This window comes from Barbus barbus (genome assembly GCF_936440315.1).
Source record: "Barbus barbus genome assembly, chromosome: 40".
In the NCBI taxonomy this organism is placed as follows: Eukaryota; Metazoa; Chordata; class Actinopteri; order Cypriniformes; family Cyprinidae; genus Barbus; species Barbus barbus.
The window spans coordinates 17,514,331-17,538,164 of NC_136718.1; the positions used below are offsets into that span (position 1 = coordinate 17,514,331).

At 35.6% G+C, this 23,834-nt stretch overlaps 2 protein-coding genes across 4 annotated transcripts; both read right to left on the reverse strand.

Annotated features, from left to right (window-relative positions):
- Positions 1-767: 767 nt before the first annotated feature.
- LOC306859346 (transmembrane protein 201) lies at positions 768-13,242 on the reverse strand. Of its 3 annotated transcripts, none has more exons than XM_079400356.1 (12): positions 13,026-13,242; positions 11,726-11,846; positions 11,252-11,440; positions 10,781-10,960; positions 9,993-10,345; positions 8,651-8,854; positions 5,978-6,204; positions 2,985-3,047; positions 2,709-2,849; positions 2,568-2,633; positions 2,031-2,159; positions 1,126-1,931 (listed from the first exon to the last, which is right to left on the reverse strand). In XM_079400356.1, exons 1-12 carry the CDS (start codon positions 13,133-13,135, stop codon positions 1,834-1,836), a joined length of 1,881 nt encoding a protein of 626 aa, XP_079256482.1. In that variant the 5' UTR covers positions 13,136-13,242; the 3' UTR covers positions 1,126-1,833. The 3 variants fall into 3 exon arrangements, with proteins under 3 accessions (XP_079256480.1, XP_079256482.1, XP_079256481.1); XM_079400355.1 differs by having other exon boundaries at positions 2,031-2,165; positions 13,026-13,236; XM_079400354.1 differs by having other exon boundaries at positions 768-1,931; positions 2,031-2,165; positions 2,568-2,849; positions 13,026-13,237.
- A 382-nt stretch (positions 13,243-13,624) lies between these two features.
- Positions 13,625-22,195, reverse strand: LOC306859574 (solute carrier family 25 member 33). The gene is made up of 7 exons (XM_079400672.1): positions 22,004-22,195; positions 18,811-18,984; positions 17,897-17,974; positions 16,908-17,008; positions 16,717-16,783; positions 15,853-16,133; positions 13,625-15,001 (listed from the first exon to the last, which is right to left on the reverse strand). The coding sequence occupies exons 1-7, from the start codon at positions 22,042-22,044 to the stop codon at positions 14,799-14,801; spliced, it is 945 nt and encodes a 314-aa protein (XP_079256798.1). The 5' UTR covers positions 22,045-22,195; the 3' UTR covers positions 13,625-14,798.
- Between the last annotated feature and the right edge of the window lie 1,639 nt (positions 22,196-23,834).

A 23,834-nucleotide genomic window follows, 5' to 3' on the forward strand; every position in this document is an offset into this window, starting at 1 on the left:
TTCCTATCATTTTAATAACTGCAGTGTGAAATGTTCTGCATATTGTCATTTGATGAATCTTGAGCTCAGAGACATTGTTTTCAATAAATAAATAAAATAAATGAATACTGTTTGGGAAATTGTTAATGTTCATATCAGCATTTTTGAACATTATTAATAGGTTTGACCAACTAAAATTAAAAATTCTCCAATGAACCTGCTCTTTTCCATGTAAATGCAAAAATATTTTTTTCTGAAAATATGTTTGTGATTTATTGCAAAATCGCCATATCACAGTGATTGATGGAATGTGCAGTATATATAATTGACCACAGGCTGTAATGTCCTTAGTGTGAATGTGTCTTACAATAACATAAAACATTCTCACAGCAAGATGCATGTATTAACTAGCCTTTTTTGGGGGGGGGGGGGGGGATTTCCCACTCTGCCAGTTTCATCTTTATGTGCATTGACAAATACATTGCTAGTGCCTCAGATCTTCAGTTACCTCCATTAAAGTCAGCACATTCATTAGAGTAAATACATCAGAAATGTATCTTTTAAACCATTTGCAGAACACATCATTGGCTTGTAATTAAAATGAATTTGCATTCTGTTCTTCATTTTTTTGGAAAGTGGACATTGACAACCTAATCATCTCTCAAATAACCACCCACTCCGAGCTGTATAACGTCCTATATTGAGAGAATAGAGATTGTTATCATTCTTTCAGGAGACAGACTGTCTACACCCAGCCAGAGATGGAGAAAGATAAACTCTGGTACTCTGGAGTACTTTTTATTTACTTTCAGTTCCCATTGAATATTTTTCCTTAAACTTTTTGAAAATGTAAATGATTACATCGTTCTCTAACACAATTCAAAAGGGCAACATGCAAGAACAACTGAATGTTTCAAATACATCATGATATGGGAATTTACGCATTTAGCAGACGCTTTTATCCAAGCCGACTTACAATACAGGAGTATAAGATATTTATCAAGTACCCAACAATATTTGTAATATACAATGCCAGAGATTAGGAAACAATCTAGAGAAAAGAAGAAATTCAGAAGATATTTCATTATTATTATTTTTTAACATGTGTGAAAAAATACAGAAGACACCAAAACCAATGTATAACTATTACAATGGAGATTTATTTGAATCTGGTAATTGAAACACCTTTATGTACAAAATATTCAATTATCCTGTTTTCCCTTGACAGTATGAGTTGAATCATAAAACAGAGTCAGAGGCTCAATGGACACAGTAACAGACATTTGCTAAATTGTTGACAAAAGTAGATCAACACAAACATATTGCACTTCATAATATCACATCATTACGATAATGACATGACATGGAATTATTTTTTCAGGATGTAGGATAAACAGAAACACTTAACTACAGCAATATGGCAAAGTCGTCAAATACATTTTTTATAAAGATGCATCACATGCCCAACAAACATCATTCTGTTAAACTAAACAGCACAATCATTCAGTCTGAAACACATCCAGTGTTTAAAAACACAAAAAATGATTGAACATGCACAAAAAACATGTTTTACAAAGCTCACATCATACTTTGCGGCATAATGTAGAATCTCAGCTGCATTTAACAGAGCTTAAGTTAAGAAAATACGGTCTTCTAATTTATTTGAGAATTCCTTTATTCTCCGCTTTTATATCCACAATTGTTGAGCAGCAAGAATAAAGTCGTAGCCGTCACCCAAAGGAAATGCTATCTACGTATTTCCTGTAAAGGTCCCAGATTTACTGAGCACGCAGGTGACAAAGACCAGTGTACATCTTAGTTTGACCTTGAACTCCTGAGGTAATTTCTATATGCTTATCTCCAATTGTAGTAAAGATAGAAACCGATGAAGGTAAAGTTAATGGTCAGGCTGGCAAACAGTAGACCAGGCCAAAGCGTCAGGCCCAAAAACCCTGTGAAAGACAAAAACATTCAAACATTAAATAATTATGCAGAACAGAGTAACCCAGTTAGTTTAAACACTGCTACTCTAATGAACTTCCTATTCGCACCTTTCCATCCAGGCTTGCTGTCAGTTCCATTTCCTGTGGTCGTGTCTACATGGCAGTTTGAAGACCCGGAGGAGCTGCTCATTCGCTTCTCCACATGCTCAAACACACTGCCCTCATCGATTAGTGAACCTGAATCTCAAACAAGATCACATATACACACATATATATATATATATATATATATAAATCTTAAAAGTTCAAGAATACTGAGAACAGAACATATAAATAACATTTGGCCATAAAACCAACAGACTTGAATGATATGAGGTTTTTAACTTAAGAATCAGAGGTTTCTAAACTTCAGTTATTAGTAGTACAATTTTCAAGTAATACTAGTACATAAACACATTGAAGGTTGCATCTTAAAAATAGCATTAGTATGTTGTCCTCAAAAAAGCATTTGAAACTTAAAAACGGTAACAAAAGTTGTCAAAAAAAATTTTTAGGGCCACTCTATACTATCAATCAGCTCAAATAGTTGACAGAAACTTTAGGACATTCATGTAGATTAAAAAAACATCCAAATGTGTCCTATACCATGATTCTGTGACTGGAAATGTGGAACATCAGGCAAGAATCCTCCGCTGTGCACGTGGCTTTGCTCTGAAAGAAAGGGAGGTGGTGAGGCCAAACTTAAAGGCTCCAGAGGAGAGGAAAAGAGCCGCAGCTTTTGCCCACTGATGTTGAGTCTTGCCGGACTGATGAGTGGCCGGCGCTGCCTGGCGGAGCTGGAGGTGGAAGTGACAGATCCTGCCACGGAAGGAGTTGGAGACTGTCCAGGAGAGGAGGGTCGGCTTCCAGATTTTAGAGAGTAGTAATCTATTGAAAAACAAAATAAATTAATTTCACTGTGTTTATCAAATGGCGATGTGACTGATAAGTAGTAGTCAATTTTCATAATTTTCAAAGTTCATAAAGATGCATACAACAACTCCTTCAATTCTTCGGAGTTACCTGAAGGTGGAGAGTCTTTACACTGTGAAGATGGTCTACTCCCACTGAACAGGAAACCTGAATCTACAAGTAAAAGAATAAATCAGCACAATTGTTTGGGAGTCATTTTTATGTTTTACTTGATCAAAAATACAGTAAAAGTGGTAATGTTGTGAAGTATTTTTATTACCATCTCAAATACCACGTTTTCCATTTTTTAAATGGATTTTATTCCTGTGATGCAAAGCTGAATTTTCAGCATCATTACTACTCGTCTTCAGTCACATGATCCTTCAGAAATCATTCTAATATGATTCCGTGCTCATTATTATCAATGTTAAGAACAGTTCTGCTACTTAATTTCTGTGAAAACTGTTTTTTTTTTCTTTGAAAAATAGAAAGTTTTTATTACGTTCAGCACTTACTCGAAACAGAAATGTTTTGTAACATTATAAATGTATTTACTGTCACTTTTGATCAATTTAAAGCATCCTTGCTGAATAAAACTTAATTTCTTAAATTTTTAATTTTTTGGACAGTAATACAACTGCAGTTTCTTATTTGAAACATTTCCATGGCTACTTTCTCAAAAAGTGAAAGGTAGCTATCCCACAAAAGACATTCCTAGCAATTTTCATGATACAACACAAGCATCCAACTGCAAAGTAGCGACATTTAACACTCATTCTGTCATTCCAGGAATGTCTCTATATGTGGAGCCAACACAGCTGCAGCCGTAGAGGAGCAGCACCATTACAGACCATTACAGAGCAGATGGGTGAAGGTACATGATGGAGCAGGTACCGGCCCTGCTCACACAAAAGCCTTTTCAAGGCCTACTGTGGAAGTGTGACGGAGAGATGAGTGATACTCTAATGCTTCTGTAAAAATGAGCTGTGAGAGATCTCACTGGACTCTTTATTCTGTGATATTTCTTAAAACTACAACAAAAAAAAGAGCAAATTTTTTTAAAGCAAATTTGTTGCTGTTGAAGATCACCATTACATATCCATCTCTATATAACGCAATGAGGTGGAAATGAATCAAACCCTGAGATTTCTCAGACAAGTGTGTGTGATTAAATCAAGAGCGTAAAGATCAAGCTCTGGCCCTTTTTATCACACCTGCCGAGCCACTGCATCTGATTACAGGAGGCTGACGTTTGCCATCTCATCTGGTCTCGTCTGAAGATCCACACATGAAACGAACCATGATTCTTCTACCGTCCCACAACAGTCATTTAAACACCACTCCCGACATCACCCTGATCCCAGGCTTTAAAAGCCTGTGTGTATTACAAAGTCCCGTTTACTGACAGGTCAAAGTTAAAAGCTATAGCAAACCTAGCTGTTGCCCCTGCCATCCCTTTTGATATACATTATGAACAATATGTTGGTAGGTTATGCAGAGTTAAAACTGCGAGTCAATTAGGTAACTTTTTTTTTTTAAATGCATACGAATCAAAACATTATTGTTAAAGGAATAGATCATCGAAAAATTACATTTCTGTTATTTACTAATTTTGCTCTAAAATGTGACTTTTTAATAAATAAATCTTTTCTACACTGATGGTACATATTGATCTGTATCATATTTGATATGAGAGCTGAAATGGAGGGCATTATCAGTGAATAATGTTCTTCACACAACTCCACTTTTGGAGTTTGATAGTCTGCGGTCAATATATGTCACTGGACAGAGAATAAATTTTCCACTGAAAAAATAACAGTATACAGCTTTGGAACAGCATGACGACGAGTGAATGACGACACATTTTATTTATAGGTTCACCATTCTTTAAATTTAAAGATAAAACAATGAAGCTGTTAATAAAGTAAATGTAAATTAGTCACTTCCTGTAACTGGAAACTCATCAGCAGTGGGAAAATCCCTGTAGCATGCAGGTAGCTGGAGATACTGAACAGACTATTTCTCAATCACACTTTGCAGTTTTCTTTGGCAGTTGGCAAAATTCCCCTACTAGGTGTGGCACTGTCTGGGGTGAAGTGTGAGCTGAGCTCCTTGTACCATGCATTCAGTCAGTCAGTGACCCACATCTTTCCCATCATGCACTTCTGCATTGGTTCCACAAAACAGCACTTGGGGCCTCAAACTACAGCAGCACTGCTCTTGACTTCACAAACAAAGAGAAGGTTTTTCTACATTATATGACTATTACAGCCATGTTATAAAAAGCCAAATTCATCGCACAGTCAATTAAGTTTTATTGCAATATTTAATTATAATTAGTTTTATTCAAAATATTTTTATCAGCAGGTTATATGCATGGTTAAAAAAAGTTTATTTTATTAAATATACAGTAAAACAGTAATGTTGTAAAATACTGTAAAAATACATTAGAAAACATTTATTTTAATTTTTAATATATCTTAAAATATAATTATTTCTGTGATGCATACTTCGGTCTTCAGTGTCGCCTTTAGAAATTATACTATGCTGATTTGGTGTTCAGCTATTATCAATTATTATTGGTGGTTAATTTTTAACCACCATAACAGTTATTATTATTAATGTTGAAAACTGCCCAAAATTTTTGTGGAAACCAAAATACAATTCTCAGGATTTTCTGATGAACAGAACATTCAAAAGAACAGCATTTATTTGAAACAGAAATATTTTATAACATCATAAATGTATTCACTTCTATGACCAATTTTATTTGTCCTTGCTGAATAAAACCTGTTTTTTTTTTGTTTTTTTTTATCTTACTTGCCCCAAAGTTTTGAATGGTAGTGTATCAGTTTCCACACAAATGCAAAGTGGCAAAAACTGGTTTTAACATTGATAATAATACAAAATATTCCATAAACAGCAAATTAGAATGATTTCTGAAGGATCATGTGGCAATGAAGACTGGAGTAATGTGTGTGTGTATATATATATATATATATATATATATATATATATATATATATACACACATACATACATACACACACACACGTACGTATATTTGTTTTTAGAAGACAATGTGCATCTTTCTTATTCTGTACCTGCTCGTGCGAGGGAGGGTATAGTTCCCAGAGAGAGGGCCCTGTTGAGTCGCCCAGGCAGCGAGGAGGGCGAGGCTTTGCGCGTTCTGTGGCTTTGCTGGCGGATGAGCAGCTGTGACAGGTTGGGGGGAGGCATTGGGATGAAGGTAGAGGATGCAGACACAGGTGCAGACAGCGAGGGACAGTGATTACTGTAGTACGGCCCAGAAGAACTGCCAGACAGATACCTGCAACAGACAGAAGAGAATCGGTCCACTGCTGAGTTTCATGGAGCAAATATCTCTTCAGTTACTGCTATGGAGGAAGACTGTATTCTGTTTCACTTAAAGTAGTTATCTGCAAAACAACTCTGCATATTTCCACAGAATTTAAAAGCCTGAAGATAGAGAGAAAAAAAAAAAAAAAAAAAAAAAAAAAAAAAGTATGTTGATTCTGTCAAACGGTACATCTGATTATGGCTCCTCATTTGAATGTAGTAGATATCAGTAATGTATAGACTTCATTGCAGATAATAAATATAAACAATTTAAGAAATGGTACATTAGTAAGAGCTCACTCCATTTCCTGCTGTCACGCTAATGTCTTGGTTATATTTTTCCAATTTATAAAAGCACAACAAGCTTCCATCTCAAACAACATTTAATGCAACCTAAATAAATAAAAGAAATGGCAAACACACAGTTCGCATTTTATCAGCGTTTTATTTCACTTTCATAATAGGGTTAAATAATACAAGTATAAAAAGATGCAATACAACCCAAGTGTACAGCTCCATCATGCTGCTTTACTCAAAACACAACATTATTACAACAAATCTGAGCTTACGTTTCTGGACGGAAACCATTTCACACTATTCAACAATGCAGTTGCTCATTTCACATTATATCTTTGGGGTCATTCCATGTCAAAATCACCAGAAACCAATGATCAGGTGTCGATGATATACCAAAAAAAGCACAGCAAAACTGACAATATTCCTTGAAATCAGTCTTTGACATCACCATGCGCCTTCTGATACAACATGCACAGATCTGTGATTTCACTTTGACAGGTCCTACCACATTATATCCTCAGTGCTAAATTCAGTTTTTCTTATTTACTCACATTTGAAATCATATGGAAATTAGGGAGGCAACATACTTCTGGACAGACTAAATTTGTCTAGAAATGAAACAGTCGATAAAGGAAAAAGTTAATGAAGCTTTACATTAGGCACGTTTCACCTTTTGGTAATACAAAATAATAAATATTAAAGCTCGTCGGAGGTGGACGGGTACCAAAGATCTGTATAAGTTAATACACATCTAATGGAAATGAACATAATTGATTTAAATAACAGAACAGTTGCAGACAGTAAGTGTCTAAGTCACATCAGTACTATGATCACAGCAAAAAACTAACTTCACAGCATATGCCACATGCTTACAGTAACTTGGGAAAATACAGTGATGCAAACCTACAAAAACATACTATCTATAGTCGTACTGTCACAATGTCACACGTTTCTAGACCACAGCTAAAATGAAATGTGTTTAGTTTTCCATACAATCCCTACAAAGCTTTAAAAACGTGTCTCTTTTTGTTAGACACTTGAAAGAGATGGCTACGTGTTATAGAGCTTTAGTGTGGTTAGTAGTATTCAAACTAAATGGCATGTAATACAATGTAATGCACCTATAACACTTTACAATATAGTAAATATAATGTTTATAATACAATAAGCATAGTGCTATGCAAAGTTAGCTCATTTTCTGAAAAATTGCATAAATTCTGTACTGAGGTAATGATTACAAAATCAACCCGGTGGTGGAGACAGACTTGAAATTCAAGTTAATTAAGAATCAACACGAAGAGACAAATATTTTGAGACTCTCTCAAATGTGTTCAGCTGTAGCTTGCCCTCAAAACTGAACGCTGAGTACTTGAGCTAAAATATAGCACAAGTCTAACATTTTGGTATGTTGTTACCAACTAAATACTGATAATATCACTATTGCTATGAGATTGCAAATATGAGATCGGAGCAGTATCGGCATAATACAGTATGCAGTTTTGTTACAGTTTGATACAGTGGGTATAGTTTTAGGCGGTTTAAGTTGCACATGTTGTGGAAATTTTAAGCTTAAATTCAATGATGGAAAAAAATATATCCAAATCCCTAAGCACCATTGCAATTTCTTGTTGAACAATGCATTTTCTATTTTAATGCAAAAACATCATTACATACCGCAAGATGCATAAAAAAATCCTTCACTCATGAACTAGTCTGTATCTTTACAAGCTACCCCAAAACTGTGAATTCAACCTGCACCAAAACAAATGTAAAATTAACATGTTCTGCTTTGTCAAATTAGGGGCATGGTGGTAATGTCAAGCACTACAAAAAAGGCACTAAACAATCCTTTTCTAGTACTTTGAGCAAGCTCATCCGCTATTTTTTAATATATCAGAATGGCGTTTAAAAGGCCTATTTAGCAAGTATCTTGGCCATGGAGGTTTATAATGAGTGCATTAGTTAGTTAGTGTAAATTGAAGACAGTTGGGAGGAAAATGTTCCCAATCTAAGAAAAAATAAAAAATAACTCAAACCCATGATTCTACATGTCCCAAAAGTGTTCTCGATTACAGATCCCATAAAATATCTTATCTTAGTGTCACTGCTCAGATTCTGACCTGCGACCTCTGGCTCTTCTCTGACTCGTGGATTTGCGTGTTGCCACAGCGGCAGTGAATCCCACCAGACAACACACAGAAGTGATGCCCAACTTGACCGTTTCCAGCCAATCAGGGATGTCTGTCTTGAGGTAACACTCGGCCAGGTAAAAACATATCACCAGGAGCCAAAGCACAGAGGCCACAGCGTCAATCCTCCTCAACCTTGAGAAGAAGAGAAATATATTTAATTTATAGTTACAATAAGTTTACATATATGTATTCATTTATTTGTATAGTAATTACAAATATACACTGAACAAAATTATAAATGCAACACTTTTGTTTTTGCCCTTTTATTGTGGCCTTTTTATTGTGGCCAGCCCAAGGCACACCTGTGCAGTAATCATGCCGACTAATCAGCATCTTGATATGCCACACCTGTGAGGTGGATGGATTATCTCGGCAAAGGAGAAGTGCTCACTAACACAGATTTAGACTGATTTGTGAACAATATTTGAGAGTAATAGGCCTTTTGTGTACATAGAAAAAGTCTTAGATCTTTGAGTTCAGCTCATGAAAAATGGGGGCAAAAACAAAAGTGTTGCGTTTATAATTTTGTACAGTGTATTTATATTATATACAAATAAATAAATAAATATATATATACAGTCAAACCAAAATTTATTCAGACACCAACATTCACCAACCTTCAACATTTCTCACATTATCAGTTTATTTGCTATAGTTTAGAAAATGGTAACAAAATATGAGAAGAACACAGAGTTAAACTGTGTCAGAACAAATTCATCTTGATAATATCAGATAACTTAGAAAGGTATGTAATGAATTAGGTTGAAAAGCTGCCAGCTGTTAAATTTAAGTACACAATTAGATAATACCAATTTAGGTCAACCAAGCAATGCTTAATTATGTTCAGTCTGTGTGTGGTGTAAAAAGTTGCATTAGCAGTTAAAGAAAAACACTTAAGCAAAACATGGTCAGGTCAAAGTGTCTGAATAATTTTTGGTCCAAATTTTTTAATAAAATTTGACGGGTAGTTCACTGTATAAAGAAATCTTACACATACACATACACACACACACACACACACACACACACACACACATATATATATATATATATATATAGATAAAATATTTGTACATTTGTAAGTATAAAAATATACACATATACACAAATTTATCGATACATTCTTTCATCACATAATAATCACACAAATATATATATATATACACACACACACACACACACACTTAATTCATATGTAAAAAAAATGTAAAAACAAATTGGTAAATATATTTTTTCATTAAATAAATTATGTATAATTTAATTGGTTCACCTGACAGGTCCTGCCATTAAAACACCTGTGATGCAAGTTAGGAGACCAACAGAGGCCACGGCCATCTGATGATCGCTTCCGGACTGCCAGACGAGTCGAGCGTTCTCCACAGCCTTTTCTGGCAGAAGACCCACCAGATCATCCCACATCATGCTGCCTTCCTCAGCCTTGCTTTCACTGTCATTTTGGAGGGGCCGTTTAGGTTGGTTGACTCCTCTGCTTAATGTCTGCGAGATGGAGGAAGCCACAGCTCCAGATCCAGACAAAGCCACAGCCACAAGAAAGGCACAGGCGAGAAACGCAAGGACTCTGAGCAAGATCAACCAGACTGGTGTGGTGAGTGAGTAGATGTTCTGAAGAAAAGGAAAAAAAAAAACGTTTTTTTATTTATTTTTTAAATCACTTGATACGGAAATAGCATTTGATACTTGCATGCCAAGCTTGATTAAAAACTACACTTGAATCAACAGTAAAATACTCAGGACACAAAAGAAGCAAGAGAGAACAGGTCTTTCCTTATCTCTGGCAATCAAGTCCACACATTTATCTGCGGTTTAAGAAAACACTAGTAACAGACTGGTCATTAATCACACTTCATACATGTAACAAACGATACCTAGGTTGTAGTAAAATTGCAGTTTTATCTGGGCAACATCTAAATTCAATGCAGTTCTTCCATGTCAAGCCCTTGGCACTTAATCAATCTCTTAGATTTCTAGAACATTGGAATCTTCTGTATGTTTCTTGTGGCTTGATTTGAAAGCGTATAAATATATAGAGATCACCACCTTAATAAAGGCTTTATCAGCATCTCGACTGCGTCTGAGCTGGTGGTTGAAGAGCAGAGCCCGCAGCTGTCGGTTCTGGTGTTTGATGTAGTACTCCACTGCCGTCTGGCACGGCCGGCACAACTTGTAGGTCTGCTCAAGGTGGTGCTTATATACCTCGATCTCCTCATCATAGTTTTCCTGCCATTATGGTGAACACAGCGCATTAAAGTTTGCAAATACATGTTACTTGTTTTTGAGCTGATGCTTTTCACATTTTAAAAATAAAAAATTATTTAAGATGTTTATTCTAGCTCAAATAAATACGACTTTCAAGTATGTATACATGGCTACTGAATGCCATATTTAATATTTGACATTTCGGTCTCAAACTGGTATAAAAAGCATAAAAACAAATCTTAATTCGGAAACGAGCTTTAGATCTTGGCCGTCTTGAAATTAAGAGATTAAATGGGTGAATTATAAACCTACATCATCCCTGGGGATGAACGAGGCCAGCTGCTTAATCTTCAGAGTCTGGTTGTTGTTGCACTTCTTGCACAGAAGCATTTGACAGTTGACCCACTGCAGAGTCTTCGGTGACTCCGGGACACCGGCCGAAATGCCATGGTTGAGATGCTCCATGTATTGAGCAGGAATGGGTTTGTTGTAGTCCCCATTCTACAAAAACAAGCGCAAAACAAACACTGATTAAAAGTACATTTACAGCATATCCAAAAGCTGCATCAGCAACACAGTAATTTAACATAGAAAATTTGTTGCTCTTCTGAATTTTCTATTCATTAAAAAATCCTGAAAAATGTATAATTTCCACGAAAAATATTAAGCTGCACAACTGTTTTCAACATTGATGATAATAATAATAATGCACATTTATAAATCAGCATATTAGAATGGTTTCTGAAATAATGAAAATGCTTGCTGAAAATTCAGCTTTGAAAATACCTCCTGAAAGCCATTATACTGTTCACAGTATGGACAATCCCAGCAGTTTCTGTTCCCATAGGGGACAATTGTGTCCTGATTGCAGAACCAACAATTCACATTGACATGAGTTGGTTTTTTCCTGTCGAATAAAAAGAGTTGGATTTAGGAGCACCGCTGCAAATTACCATGCATTAATAACAGAAAACAACTGTAATACTCCCATTAACACTGAGCGGACAGACCACTACACCGGTTCTCCATTAACAGGTCACCAGCCTGTTCTGCAGACAGACAATAATCCTGCAGTCTAATAACTAGGACAAGAGCGGCACAGTGTTTTTGGTTGGATTAATTTCCATGGGACATGCAAGATATTCAGTGGAAACTAATGTAGGGCTTGAGCTTTGAATTGTTTTTCCAGACAGCACAATAAATGTCTCAGGACCTGAGACTGATTACCTAACAGTAGCATGAATAGAGTTTCTATTTACTGGCTGATAGAGGATTGATTACACTAATAAACTCAAGCTGTGACATTATAAAAGATCATAATGTCTTCCACATGAAGACAAACGCTGGCATGTTTAATATCACTTCGAAATTTAAAAGAACTAAAATCCTGGAAATTAATTAAGCATCTTACAACTCCACAGCCTATTAAATGGTGAAAATTAATACCTTGTTGTACTACTAGACAAAATATGACTGATTCTTTTAATATAAGAGCACGGCATTTGTGTAATACCAATAAAAGATGATGGGATCTTGCACTTTTGCTTTAAGTCTAGCATTATACGCATCATTTTGACATTTTCATAAAAATGTGTCTTTTCCGAAGTTGCTCTTACCATGGTAATTCATTTTCTGTCAAAATATAATAATTAACGTTAACGTTACTTGTAATAGATGTCATTATCTAAACCACCACTGCTATCAAAAACTAAATAAAAACAAATGAATGAAAACACTGAAGGAATTAGTACAATAATTAATCAATGATTTATAGAAGTAACAATAACTGTAGTACTTATGTTATTTTTTGTGAAAAATACTAATATAACTGTGAATTTTGATCTGTTTTAAGTACCACAGACACATGCCTAAGCCATTTTACGAAATCTCGCGCGCTTGTTTGTATAACGTTAGCTCCGCGCGTGCACAAACATTTTTCATGGCCGAACTGTTGAAAATGCTAATGCCAATTTATGATTATTATAGTGGAAACCGTGAAAAGTGTAGTGTAGTTCCATAGCCCTAGCTAAACGTTCATGTCTGTTATAAGAGGCCCAGCGACATCTTATGGGCAGGGACATAATACCTGGTTGCAATTCTGTAGATCAGCGCTCCTCCTGCAGCGATCGCCGTTGCTCCGACACTTCCGACAACAAATGGCGGGTACTGTAGTAATATTTGGTTAAACGCGTCCATTGCAAAACGGGATATTGACTAGTGTTATTCACAAGGAGCCACACGCTGGAGTAGAGCATGCGGCAACAGAAGCGCGCATCAATCTACAACATGGCCATATCCAGGTCATGAGAGCGATATCAAGACTGTCAAAATAAAAGTTGCACTTCTAAACGGAAAATAATAATAACGTAAAACAATTATTTGTTAATTATATAAAATATAAAATAGTAACATGTAAAATATAAATTTATATTTAATCAGTGCAATAACAGACATTATCTGTTCTTAAATTAAAAAATATTTTTTTGTATATTTTTGTACACTCCATACCTATGTTGCACTGTAATTCGTTTTTGCACTATTTTCATGATTTGCATTAATCTTTTTTTAATATTAAAACATTAGCTTTATCTGTGTTTATCTCTGCTTACTCTGAAATTTGCAGAAAGTACTTTACTGTAATTACTGCTATATGCAGTGCCTTCAATAAATAAAATCATGCCTGTTCAAGAAAGCGAACTGAAGCAGGTTTATATGGTATAAACCTGCCCTCTTGAGGCAACGAATGTAACAGCCATTCACAAGCTTTACTAAGATTTACGTTCAAAATAAAAAACAAAATAAAAATTATTTTTTTCCCCTGAACAGTGGATTCTCATCTTTCAGTCACCTTAAAGTTTGTGTACAAAATATGATCAGTGATCGGAAGTTGAATCGTAATTAACATAAGATAACATGTTTAAAAACAGGTATGTTGACATTGCTTCATCATTATCTTCAACATAACTGATTGATTCACTTTGTACAGCATTGTGGCACAAGAGATACCATATCATCTACTAGAAGGCTCAAAGATCATGTCCTTTGTTCATGTTTTGGAATCTTCAAGTAAACAGCTGGGATCCTGGGATTATTGACTCCTTCCTTTGTTTTCAAAGTCTTGCTATCATAAATTCATGCAAACAGACTTAAAAAGGTATATTTATTAATGTGGCTCATTTTATCGGTGCAGAAAAAAATAACTTCCATAATTTAATTTATTAAGCCAACAGCAGCATATGCATCAAGGCCCTCATTTTCTGTAAAAGATGAACAGCTTAACACAGTAAACAGATGATAGGTTTCTAGTAAAGAGGTGAATGGAATTGATTGGTCAGATTCCAGTGCTACTAGTTGTCATGAAGCAGTAAAGTGTTACAAAATATTGCAACTTGGGGGCTCCTAACCAGCTATTCTATGCCCCCATTACAGTATCATTTGCATTCCTTCCAAGAACTTCATAATAAAACCCGGATACACTAATGATTAACTCCAAAACTCTTGGACATGTACCATATCATAGATCAAAAGAATTCCACAGACAAAAAAAGAAAAGAAAACGCTGCTACTTATAATAAGAATAATTTAGTTAACTTAAAAGCATTATTTGTATATTCAGATGACTTTTTGCTGTACACTGATACAGTATACACAAACATCTTGGAGTAGCTATGCAATATGCGCCATTAACGTAACACACGAACAAGCAAAACGGTTCTGATAACATATGCAGTCAACGCAAAACAAAAAATCTATTTAAAGTCTTTGGGTAATTCAAATAAACATCCCTGTTCACAATGGATTATTTTCTGTCCACTTTAGCTGCAGGTCAAAAGTATCTTTGTGCTTGTAGTGTTCAGCTTCATTTGGAGGGTTCACCCAGCAGATGGACAATGAGCTCATAGGTGGACAGCACTATGGCTGTGTTGGGGATCTGTCTGATGAGCTGTGGAATGAGTCCTCTGTAAAAAGCTGCGTATCCCTCTTCCACCGCCACAAGGCGCGCTGTCTGAAAGAAGTACTTGTATTTGCTTCCCTCTTCTCTTAGTCTTGTCCGAATTACCTCTGGAAAACACACCAAGAAAGGTTGGTCATTAAAAATGAGACGATGTAGAAGCTTCTGCAGATCCTTGTTCTTAAATTATCAAATTTCCTGAATTTTATTTATTAATATTTTAAAAAGCTTTTGTAAAATTCATTTTTTTCTGTCACTTTTGATCAATGCCATGCATCCTTGCTGAATAAAAGCATGATTTTTTTTAATCTTACTGACACCCAACTTTTGAATGGTAGTGTATAAATATATACACATGCAATTTTTTTTATCTTGTTTTTTGTCTTTTCATTAAATGTATATATTTATACACTACCATTCAAAAGTTTGGGGATGGTAGAATTTTTTTAATGTTTTTGAAGGAAGTCTCTTATTGCTCACCAAAGCTGCATTTATTTGATCAAAAATTATACATCAATATTATTAAAATTGTGAAATATTGCAATTTGAAATAATATTTTAAAATATAATTAATTCCTGTAATGACAAAGCTGAATTTTCCATCACTTATAAGAAGATTTCTTATTTATATTGGAAAAAAAAAAGTTGTGCTGCTTAATATTTTTGATATTTAATATATATATATATTTTTTTTTTCATGAGTTCAAGAGAACTTTGCAGGTGTTTTAAGCAGTTCATTTCATTATGAATAACTCCATGTTGTTGCAATAACCAACAAAACTCTAAATTCATATTTGTTTTTTTAAATATCAAAATGTTATTTTACTGTGTTTCTCATGCACTCCAAGTCCTGTCATAAAAGTGCAGGTCTTACTGCTAAAGAGGAAGCAATCTATGTTTATCTTTAGCCAGAGACTGACTGATGCTGGTTTACACTGGCTGACAGGTAATAACAACCTACCATGTGGATAAGCTATGCAGGAGGCGCAACCCTTGGCAAATGCAGCAGCAACCATAAGGCCCAGGAAATCTGAAGCGCCTTTTTCTGTGTCTGTGTCAGGCGTAGTGAATCGACTCTGCGCCAGGTACTTCTTCAGCGTCTCGTAAATAAGGAAGCAGATCATGGTCTCTGAGATGCCAGCGTACGACGCCGTCAGGCCCCGGTAAAAACCTCGCATACCTTCCGTCCTATACACGTACCGCGCGCATTGAAACGCATTCATTTTCTTCTCCCCACGTGCCCTGGAGGACAAAGAGACAGTCAGTCAGGTGATCAGGAAGAAATGGATTACAAAAGGTCAAGAATTTAACAGTTCTGTTTTTAAAACCTTGTTTAGGCATTGAATACTAAAATCAAAGTCAAAGACTTCGAAAGGTTCACTTGCAAGTTTAATTTGCATTGCTCAATGTGGTTTGCATGTAGAGTGGGAGGGAGAATTAAATGCCAGACTATTTTCAGACTGTACCATCTGACAAACTTCTCTCATCTGACTCTAGCAGTTTACTGCCGGTGCTCTTTATAGCGCAAATATAGAACATGCCTGCTAAGCCCCGACGGCTGTGTCAAGGTGGATATTTGCACAGCAGCAGATTGGATCACATGCTAATCATCATGACATTTGCGTAACAGAGTGCGCTAATTGTTTGTACACCCCCCCCCCCCCCCATCCTAAAAAAACTCATTACCCTCACAGTATCTGGGGATGTATTACCCTCACACGCAAAAGGGCCACAACTCAATTGTCTGATACAGATGTGCGTAATGCCCTCATGCAAGTTCCCTGTTAAGGGTAAAGCAGGGTGAAAGTCTACAGCATTAACATACTTCCTCTCAAGCTGCATTCTTGTTTTGACCATCCAGATGGGATTCATCAGGGAGTTTGTGACGAATGCTGTAAGAAAAACAATGCAATTAGGGATTCAAACACCCACTTTCTTTGAAAGCATCAAACAGTTCTGAGAAACGTTATTTGCAATGTTGCATAAATGTTTTTTTAAAAAACCTTAAGGCATCACCTGCAAAGCCAGCCGAGGACATGTGGACGATTCCACTGTTTGGGACAAAGATGCCATTGAAGGTCTCTTTTGACTTTGAATAAGCTGCAAAATAGATCGCCCTGAAGAAGAACAAAAGGAGAACAGCGTATCAGCGCCTTTACTCTGTTGAACTCGACACCCCCTGCTTCCTCTCTCCACGCATGACAGTGCAGAGTTCATTTTAATATGAAAAAGGGCAGTTCGCACTGAAAGGCTGCCAATGTTTTATCAAGCCAAACAGCTTGCAGTGAGAGTTCCTGAAAGTGCAGTCCATTCTCTGTGCTGAATGTCTGGAACAAACTGCACAAAGAGCTTAATAAGCACCCTGATCTAATGCCATGATGACTGTGGGAAACAATGACTGCATTTTCACAGAATAAGTGCATCCTAGAGGAGTGAAAAAAAAAGTCTACCTTGCTTTGCTTATAAGTCATTTTAATTTGAATGTAATTTAGCAAGCTAGCATGAAAAATGTATGGCTCTCTCAATAAAAAAATCTCGATAAGAAATTAATTAGCAATACTTGACAAGAATTGTTACCTTATCTAAACATCAACTACTTTTCCTAATTCAAACAAACGTTAGAAGGAAAGGTACAGTTTTAGTATACAATTACATTGCAGTTTTATTATTGTATATTACATTTGTATTATTGTGAATGTATATGAGAAAAAAAAAGTGACTCCAACTTCTTTTTTTCTTAAATTCAAAATTCATGCTACAAGGAAAGGCATTGTTATTGTTAGGAAAAAAAAATTATATATTTTTTTTTCTAACAATAACTTATATATATATATATATATATATATATATATATATATATATATATATATATATGCCTTTTTTCCCTTTTTTTATTTTTTTAAGTATGCATATATGTACATATTACATATGCATGTATAGCAAATTATAGAGTGGATAATTTATAAACTAACTTTGATTTGGACAAAAACAAATTGAACCATTACCTTGAGGGTGCAACACCAACAAGATTTGGGCCCAATCCTCTGAATAGAGATTTTGGTCCCTCTTTCTCTAGAATTGACCTGATGAGGACAGAGGTGAGATTTAGACAGATGTAACACTACTGTGTGACATTTCAGTCAGACTGCACAAGACCAGTTTATAATCCACCTACACAGCTCGTTTTGAACACTGCAATTATGCTGCACAACTAGTGACACCTTTACACATATTCATTTCCTTTATAAGCCACCCATGACGACACAAACCCCTCTTTATCAGATAAATACTGAATGTTGACAGTAATGAATCATGCTTCTCACAAAGCAACTTTCCAGAAGTTCTTTTTGTCATTACAGGTCGATAATATATCACTTCCTGAAAGGAAAAGCCATTCAAACATCTACTTCAACACTATTTCCTTAAACTAGAAACTATTAAAAAATGAGTCACAAGATAAATGCTTCCTCATGAAGAATAAAGGCTAAACATGGTGTCCTTTTTCCAAGATAGATATTGAACAGTTCAAAGTCACGTAGACCCGTACACTCCCCCAGAGACACCTTGTGTTTGCGGCTAGTAATCAGAGCACAGCAAGAAGGCATCATGTGACAGCATCGGTTCATGAGAGCAATGCCATGCTGTGCCCAATCACCCAAAATAGACATTGACAGGGAACACTTGCAATCTCATTTGCCTTTACATAAGACAAACCCCGCCCCTTATCATCATCAACTGCAGCAGCTAACAGCAGGATAAGAGCTGCTTTAATCTGCGTTCATTTAGAAGATCAAATCCAGCTGCTAAACGCATCCACATAACAGACTTCAGACGTCAAGCAGTGCCGCCCCACAGAGGTTCCGGATCTATGTTCAGGGTGGATGACTGTGTGTCACATTGCTTGTACTTCCTTGCTTACCGTAACACCTGTAGCAAGCCAGGGGTGACGGTTCCTGGTCTAATGACGCCAGCACCGTTGAATGTGCCCAGCTGGACCTGGAAAATAGGTCTGAGGGTGAGGCCAGATGACTGTAGTCTGGTCTTTAACACCTCCAGGGGGCAGGTCATGATGGCACCTACGGTTCCACCACATCTGTGGAGAAAATAAATACTTTTATTAAGCAACTAAATTTGTCATATGTAACAGGAAAGATTCTTTTGAATAAATGCTGTTCTTCAGAACTTTCAATTCATCAAAGAATCATGACAACAACAACAAAAAAAAACATTAAGTAGCACAACAGCATTGTTTCAGCATTGATAAAAAAGAAAAAAAAGTTTCTTGAGCACCAAATCAGCATTTTAGAATAATTTCTGAAGGATCATGTGATCCTGAAGACTGGAGTATTGACTGCAAAAAATTTAGCCTTGCCATCACAGGAATAAATTATATTTTAAAATATATTCAAATAGAAACCAGCTATTTTAAATTATAAAAAAATATTTCTGTTTTTACTGTATTTTTGATCAAATAAATGCAATGAGATGCAAAAAGCATGAGACTTTTCAAAATAAATGAATAATCTTACCAACCACAAACTATTGAATGAAAGTATCAATATCTATAACGTATATCTAAAATAACGAATATAAATAAAAGGTCAAAAATATGCAGAAGAAATACTGTATATAACTAATAATAATAAGATTAAATTATATAAATTCAAAAGAATTTAGCAACCTAAAAACTGGCCTGTGTCCAAAAAAGGATGAGGACCTCTAGATTAAATAAACAGACATAAGCCTGCGAGTACAAAATTTTATAAAGGTTGCCGCTACATTTGCTGTTTGAGGTAAATCCAGTTCAAACTAAACTTTAGACGCAGATATATGTGCACGCGTCAGCAACATTTGTGGACAACCTACCTGGCTGTTTTAAGAGTCAAGAGTATGAGACTGAGGTCAAGGAAAACAAACTGAACTTCATCAAAATGACACAATGTGACGCAGGTGACATTGATCATGATTCACGTTACAAAATAAAAGGATTAGAGTCCTACACTGGTTTAACCTAATTGGCTCTAAATCAAATCAAAGAAAACTGAGATGAAGAACATGACCATGTAAATAAATGAAAACAACAAAGCTAACTAATGAAGCAGGAAAAATCCAGTCCAACCTGTAAGAAATTTTTGTAACCAAAATACATAGCAATTACACTTAATCACCTTATGTCTCTTGTTTATTTCTAGTGAGACTGGAGGCATATAAATTGGGAGATCTCAAATCACAGATCATGTTTCACAGAAGTCAAAACATGTTGACACAGGACATGGGTTGTTAGAGAAGTTCAAGACATGTGAAGAGCACAATGCCTCAGACCTCAGGACAGGAAATAAAGGACAGATTAATCACAAATCTGTCTGAGAAGCACATTCAGTTACAAGGGCAGACGTCCTCAACAAACACCTTAATCCCAACACTGATGCAAGTCTCCTCTTGACTTACTTCACACAGCTTGCAGAGCACCAAGGGTAATGTTTTTATAATAGACTGTTTTGTACCTCAAACAAAGCTTGGGGCATGAATCATGATTATATAATGCCCTGCCCATGGTTGAAATAAAACTAACATGCAGATGTCTGTGCCCTTCACAACAAGTCACCTGAATCTAACTAATGTTTAATTGAGCTCAAAACATGAAATTATTAACTTATAACTTCAGTTATATAACTGAACAAAATGCAAAAACCTGATGTGGTAACATCCTTCTATGCCTCAAGCTTTCACCATATGAAAACAATATGAAATATGAAAATTACAATTATTTGAGGACATCATTTCTGCCATCAACAAGTGTATTTTAACCCATGTTAAAATATTGTGTTGTCATGTTTTATGAAAAAAAATGTGAATGAGGGGGGTATTCAACTAAAATAAATGTATTATATATACACGTTCTCCAAAGCCACTGCATTTATTTTCACAATAAATTATACAATACAAATTATACAAGCACTATACAATACATTTTAACCAAAGAATGTTTTTATTTTATCCTAATATTAAGAGAAAAATACACTCCAAATAATACAAGCTAAAATACTTTTTAAAAAAACATTCAAATGTTTTGCCAACAATAACTAAAAGGCTATTATTTAATTATTGTGCAATATTTCGACTTTACAAAATCACTTCATAATTTCACAAATCGTATTAATGGGTCTGTATACATGACAAAGGATTTTTACTTTTTATTTCAAGCCCATTTCAAACACTTATGAAAACACATATGAAATCTTAAGCTAACAACACTGCACTACAATTGTGCAGTCACACGTTCACCTACATTAATTACTCTCTAGTCTAGTACACATGCTTGCATTCTTGACATACGTATGAAGCTCTCTGTCCTTGAAAGAAGCAAGCACTTCTCCAGCCACATTTTACTAAGAGCAGGTGGCATTGAACAGCCTGCGCAAAGCCAACGCATTGAAATGCGCACAAAACACAGGCGTGTTCTCGAGTGCAAAATGACACCAATAAATCAATATCAGTCTTTAAGAGTAACTTAGTAGATAAGTACTAATATCAAATAAGGGTCGCAGGACGTAAATAATTACTGAATGACCTTGGATGTAGTTATGTAAAGCAAGACGCTTCTATTTAAATATACAAAGGGTGCTAAAGCAAGCTAGCTCTGCGTAGAGGATTATTTAGTCATTTCAGAAATCAACATTTCACATGCATATATTTCGCGAGAGATGAACCTCGTTAGTGACATAATTACGTAACGCAACACACTGCTCCACTAGACCTAAATAAAGTTTTTACTCTCCAGGCAACATTTTAAAACAGTTAATAAAAGTATTATCAACCTATCTACATAATGTCATTTGAGCACTAAACCCGCTCGCGTCATCTAAAATGCTTCGGTTGCTGCGCTGGCTAACGTTAATTTCACCGCTAGCTAAAAGCTAACAACAGCTGTCTTCATTTGAACTAATCTTCAAAATAACACAGAGGAGATATTAATAACAACAAAAAAATAGCATTAGTCTGAGATGAGTGTGCCATTAAGGTCAAGTCGCCGCATTGCGTTTAATGCTGCTATCGACCTTCCAGGCTGGGAACCGTCATCCTCGGTTTCATATGAATATATTTCCACTCACCCCCCTGCGAAGAGATGTAACAGCGTGTCTTTCTGCGCCATTTCAAAGAGCCATCGTATCTCACAAAAACGTTAGACTTAAAATAACAACTAAACGTAGTCGCTTAGGCCAGCGGCCTGATGATTCTCGACGACCGGCTTCTTTAGCTTTAAACCCGGATAACCCAGAGCTCGAGAGAAGTACCCCGGACCCACGTCATAGCGGCTGGCCGGGGGTGTTGTCCATGACGTCACGCCATCGGTTTATGTACAAACAAAACTGTAAAATTAAACTGCTGCAGAATATCAGGTGTGACATTCTGCGATAAATAAAAGGTTAAATGCGGATAAATTCGCAGTCAATAATTTTTATTGAGTGAATTTATTTAATCTGTATAGTTCCATACAGTTCTTTAAAGCCAAAAATACTTTAAAATGCAAATTTAATACATCTTTTCCTAAATTCTATAGCCTATTTCCTAAATTCTATAGCCTATTTCCTATATTTCCTGTATTCATGAACATGAAACTTGGAGAGTCAATGAAACCTGTAAGTTTTAAACTTTTTGTTTTGATTTCAAATGAATAGCTATTGGGATTTTAGAGGTACACGAAGCTTAAGCATGTTTAGATATTTAATATCATATGTAACATTTTACAGTGTATACATAAAAACACAGTCAGTAATTTTTATTTTGTATTTTTTTTCATGAATTTATTTAATTAATCTCTGCAGTGCCACGTGCTTAATTCTTTAATGTAAATATAATTAATGATTTTTTTTTTTTTTTTTTTTTTCCCCTATAGAGCACCCTAATGTATAATTTGCCAAAATAGACAAACTAAAATGGTGGAGACTCCTGCAGCATATTAATTGTGGAGTGAATATGATACCATATCCAGCACTCAGGCATGTAAAAAACATAACTGGACAGACAAGCTGCTAGGAGCGAAGCAACCTATGAGAAGAGGGGGTGTGTGAGAGGAGGGAGCACACCTATTAACTATGTACTGATTAGTGGGTCATTGAGAGTTGACACTGCACTGTTTGCTAATTGTGCTGGATAGCCAAAAAAAGAAAAGAAAAAGAAACGTAAACACTATCGTCATCTTGTTGAAGATATTCACTGGTTAATAATAAACCCTCTACAGAAAAACACCTAAAGTTCTCTATTGTTTTCATTTTAAGGCTGCAGTAGCCTAAATATTTATGGTTAACTCATATAGACACCCTGTAGGACTAGTTATTCTGGATATATTCACCTTGCCTTGCAGATATCACCACCACTTCTGCTCTGTTTTTGTTTAACTGCTTTATTGAAATATTGTTTTTTTCCAGTTCTGGTTGTGTTCACAACACATTTAATGTACTAAATTTACATTTCTAAATATAAGACTTATTAAAAACAACAATTTAATTATAATGAATTATAGTTACTTTACCGTGTTGACAGTTCTGTGGGTGTTTCTGGTCCCATGCCTTTTTTTTGGCCACATGAATTTTAATGAAACGTCTTGGCAAAACACCTTACTTAACATGATTTGGCAAGTGATATTACTGTCAGATATGAATTCTATCTTCAGATCTTCAAAACCTCAGATGAGACAGCGTGACTCTAATATTAGCCACAAATTAATCTTACCTGTTTATCTCTCCAAGGGAATATCAAATATAAAATGACTGAGATGTCCTGGTGTTTGATTCTGTTCCAACTTCTTGCATATTTATGGTTCTGAGTTCAGACAGTTCATGACCTTCATGGTCAGAGTCCACCAAAGGTACACAACAGGCAACAGACCACTTTTATTACATAAGCAGGGGATCTCGCGATTGATGTTAAATGTATGTTTTG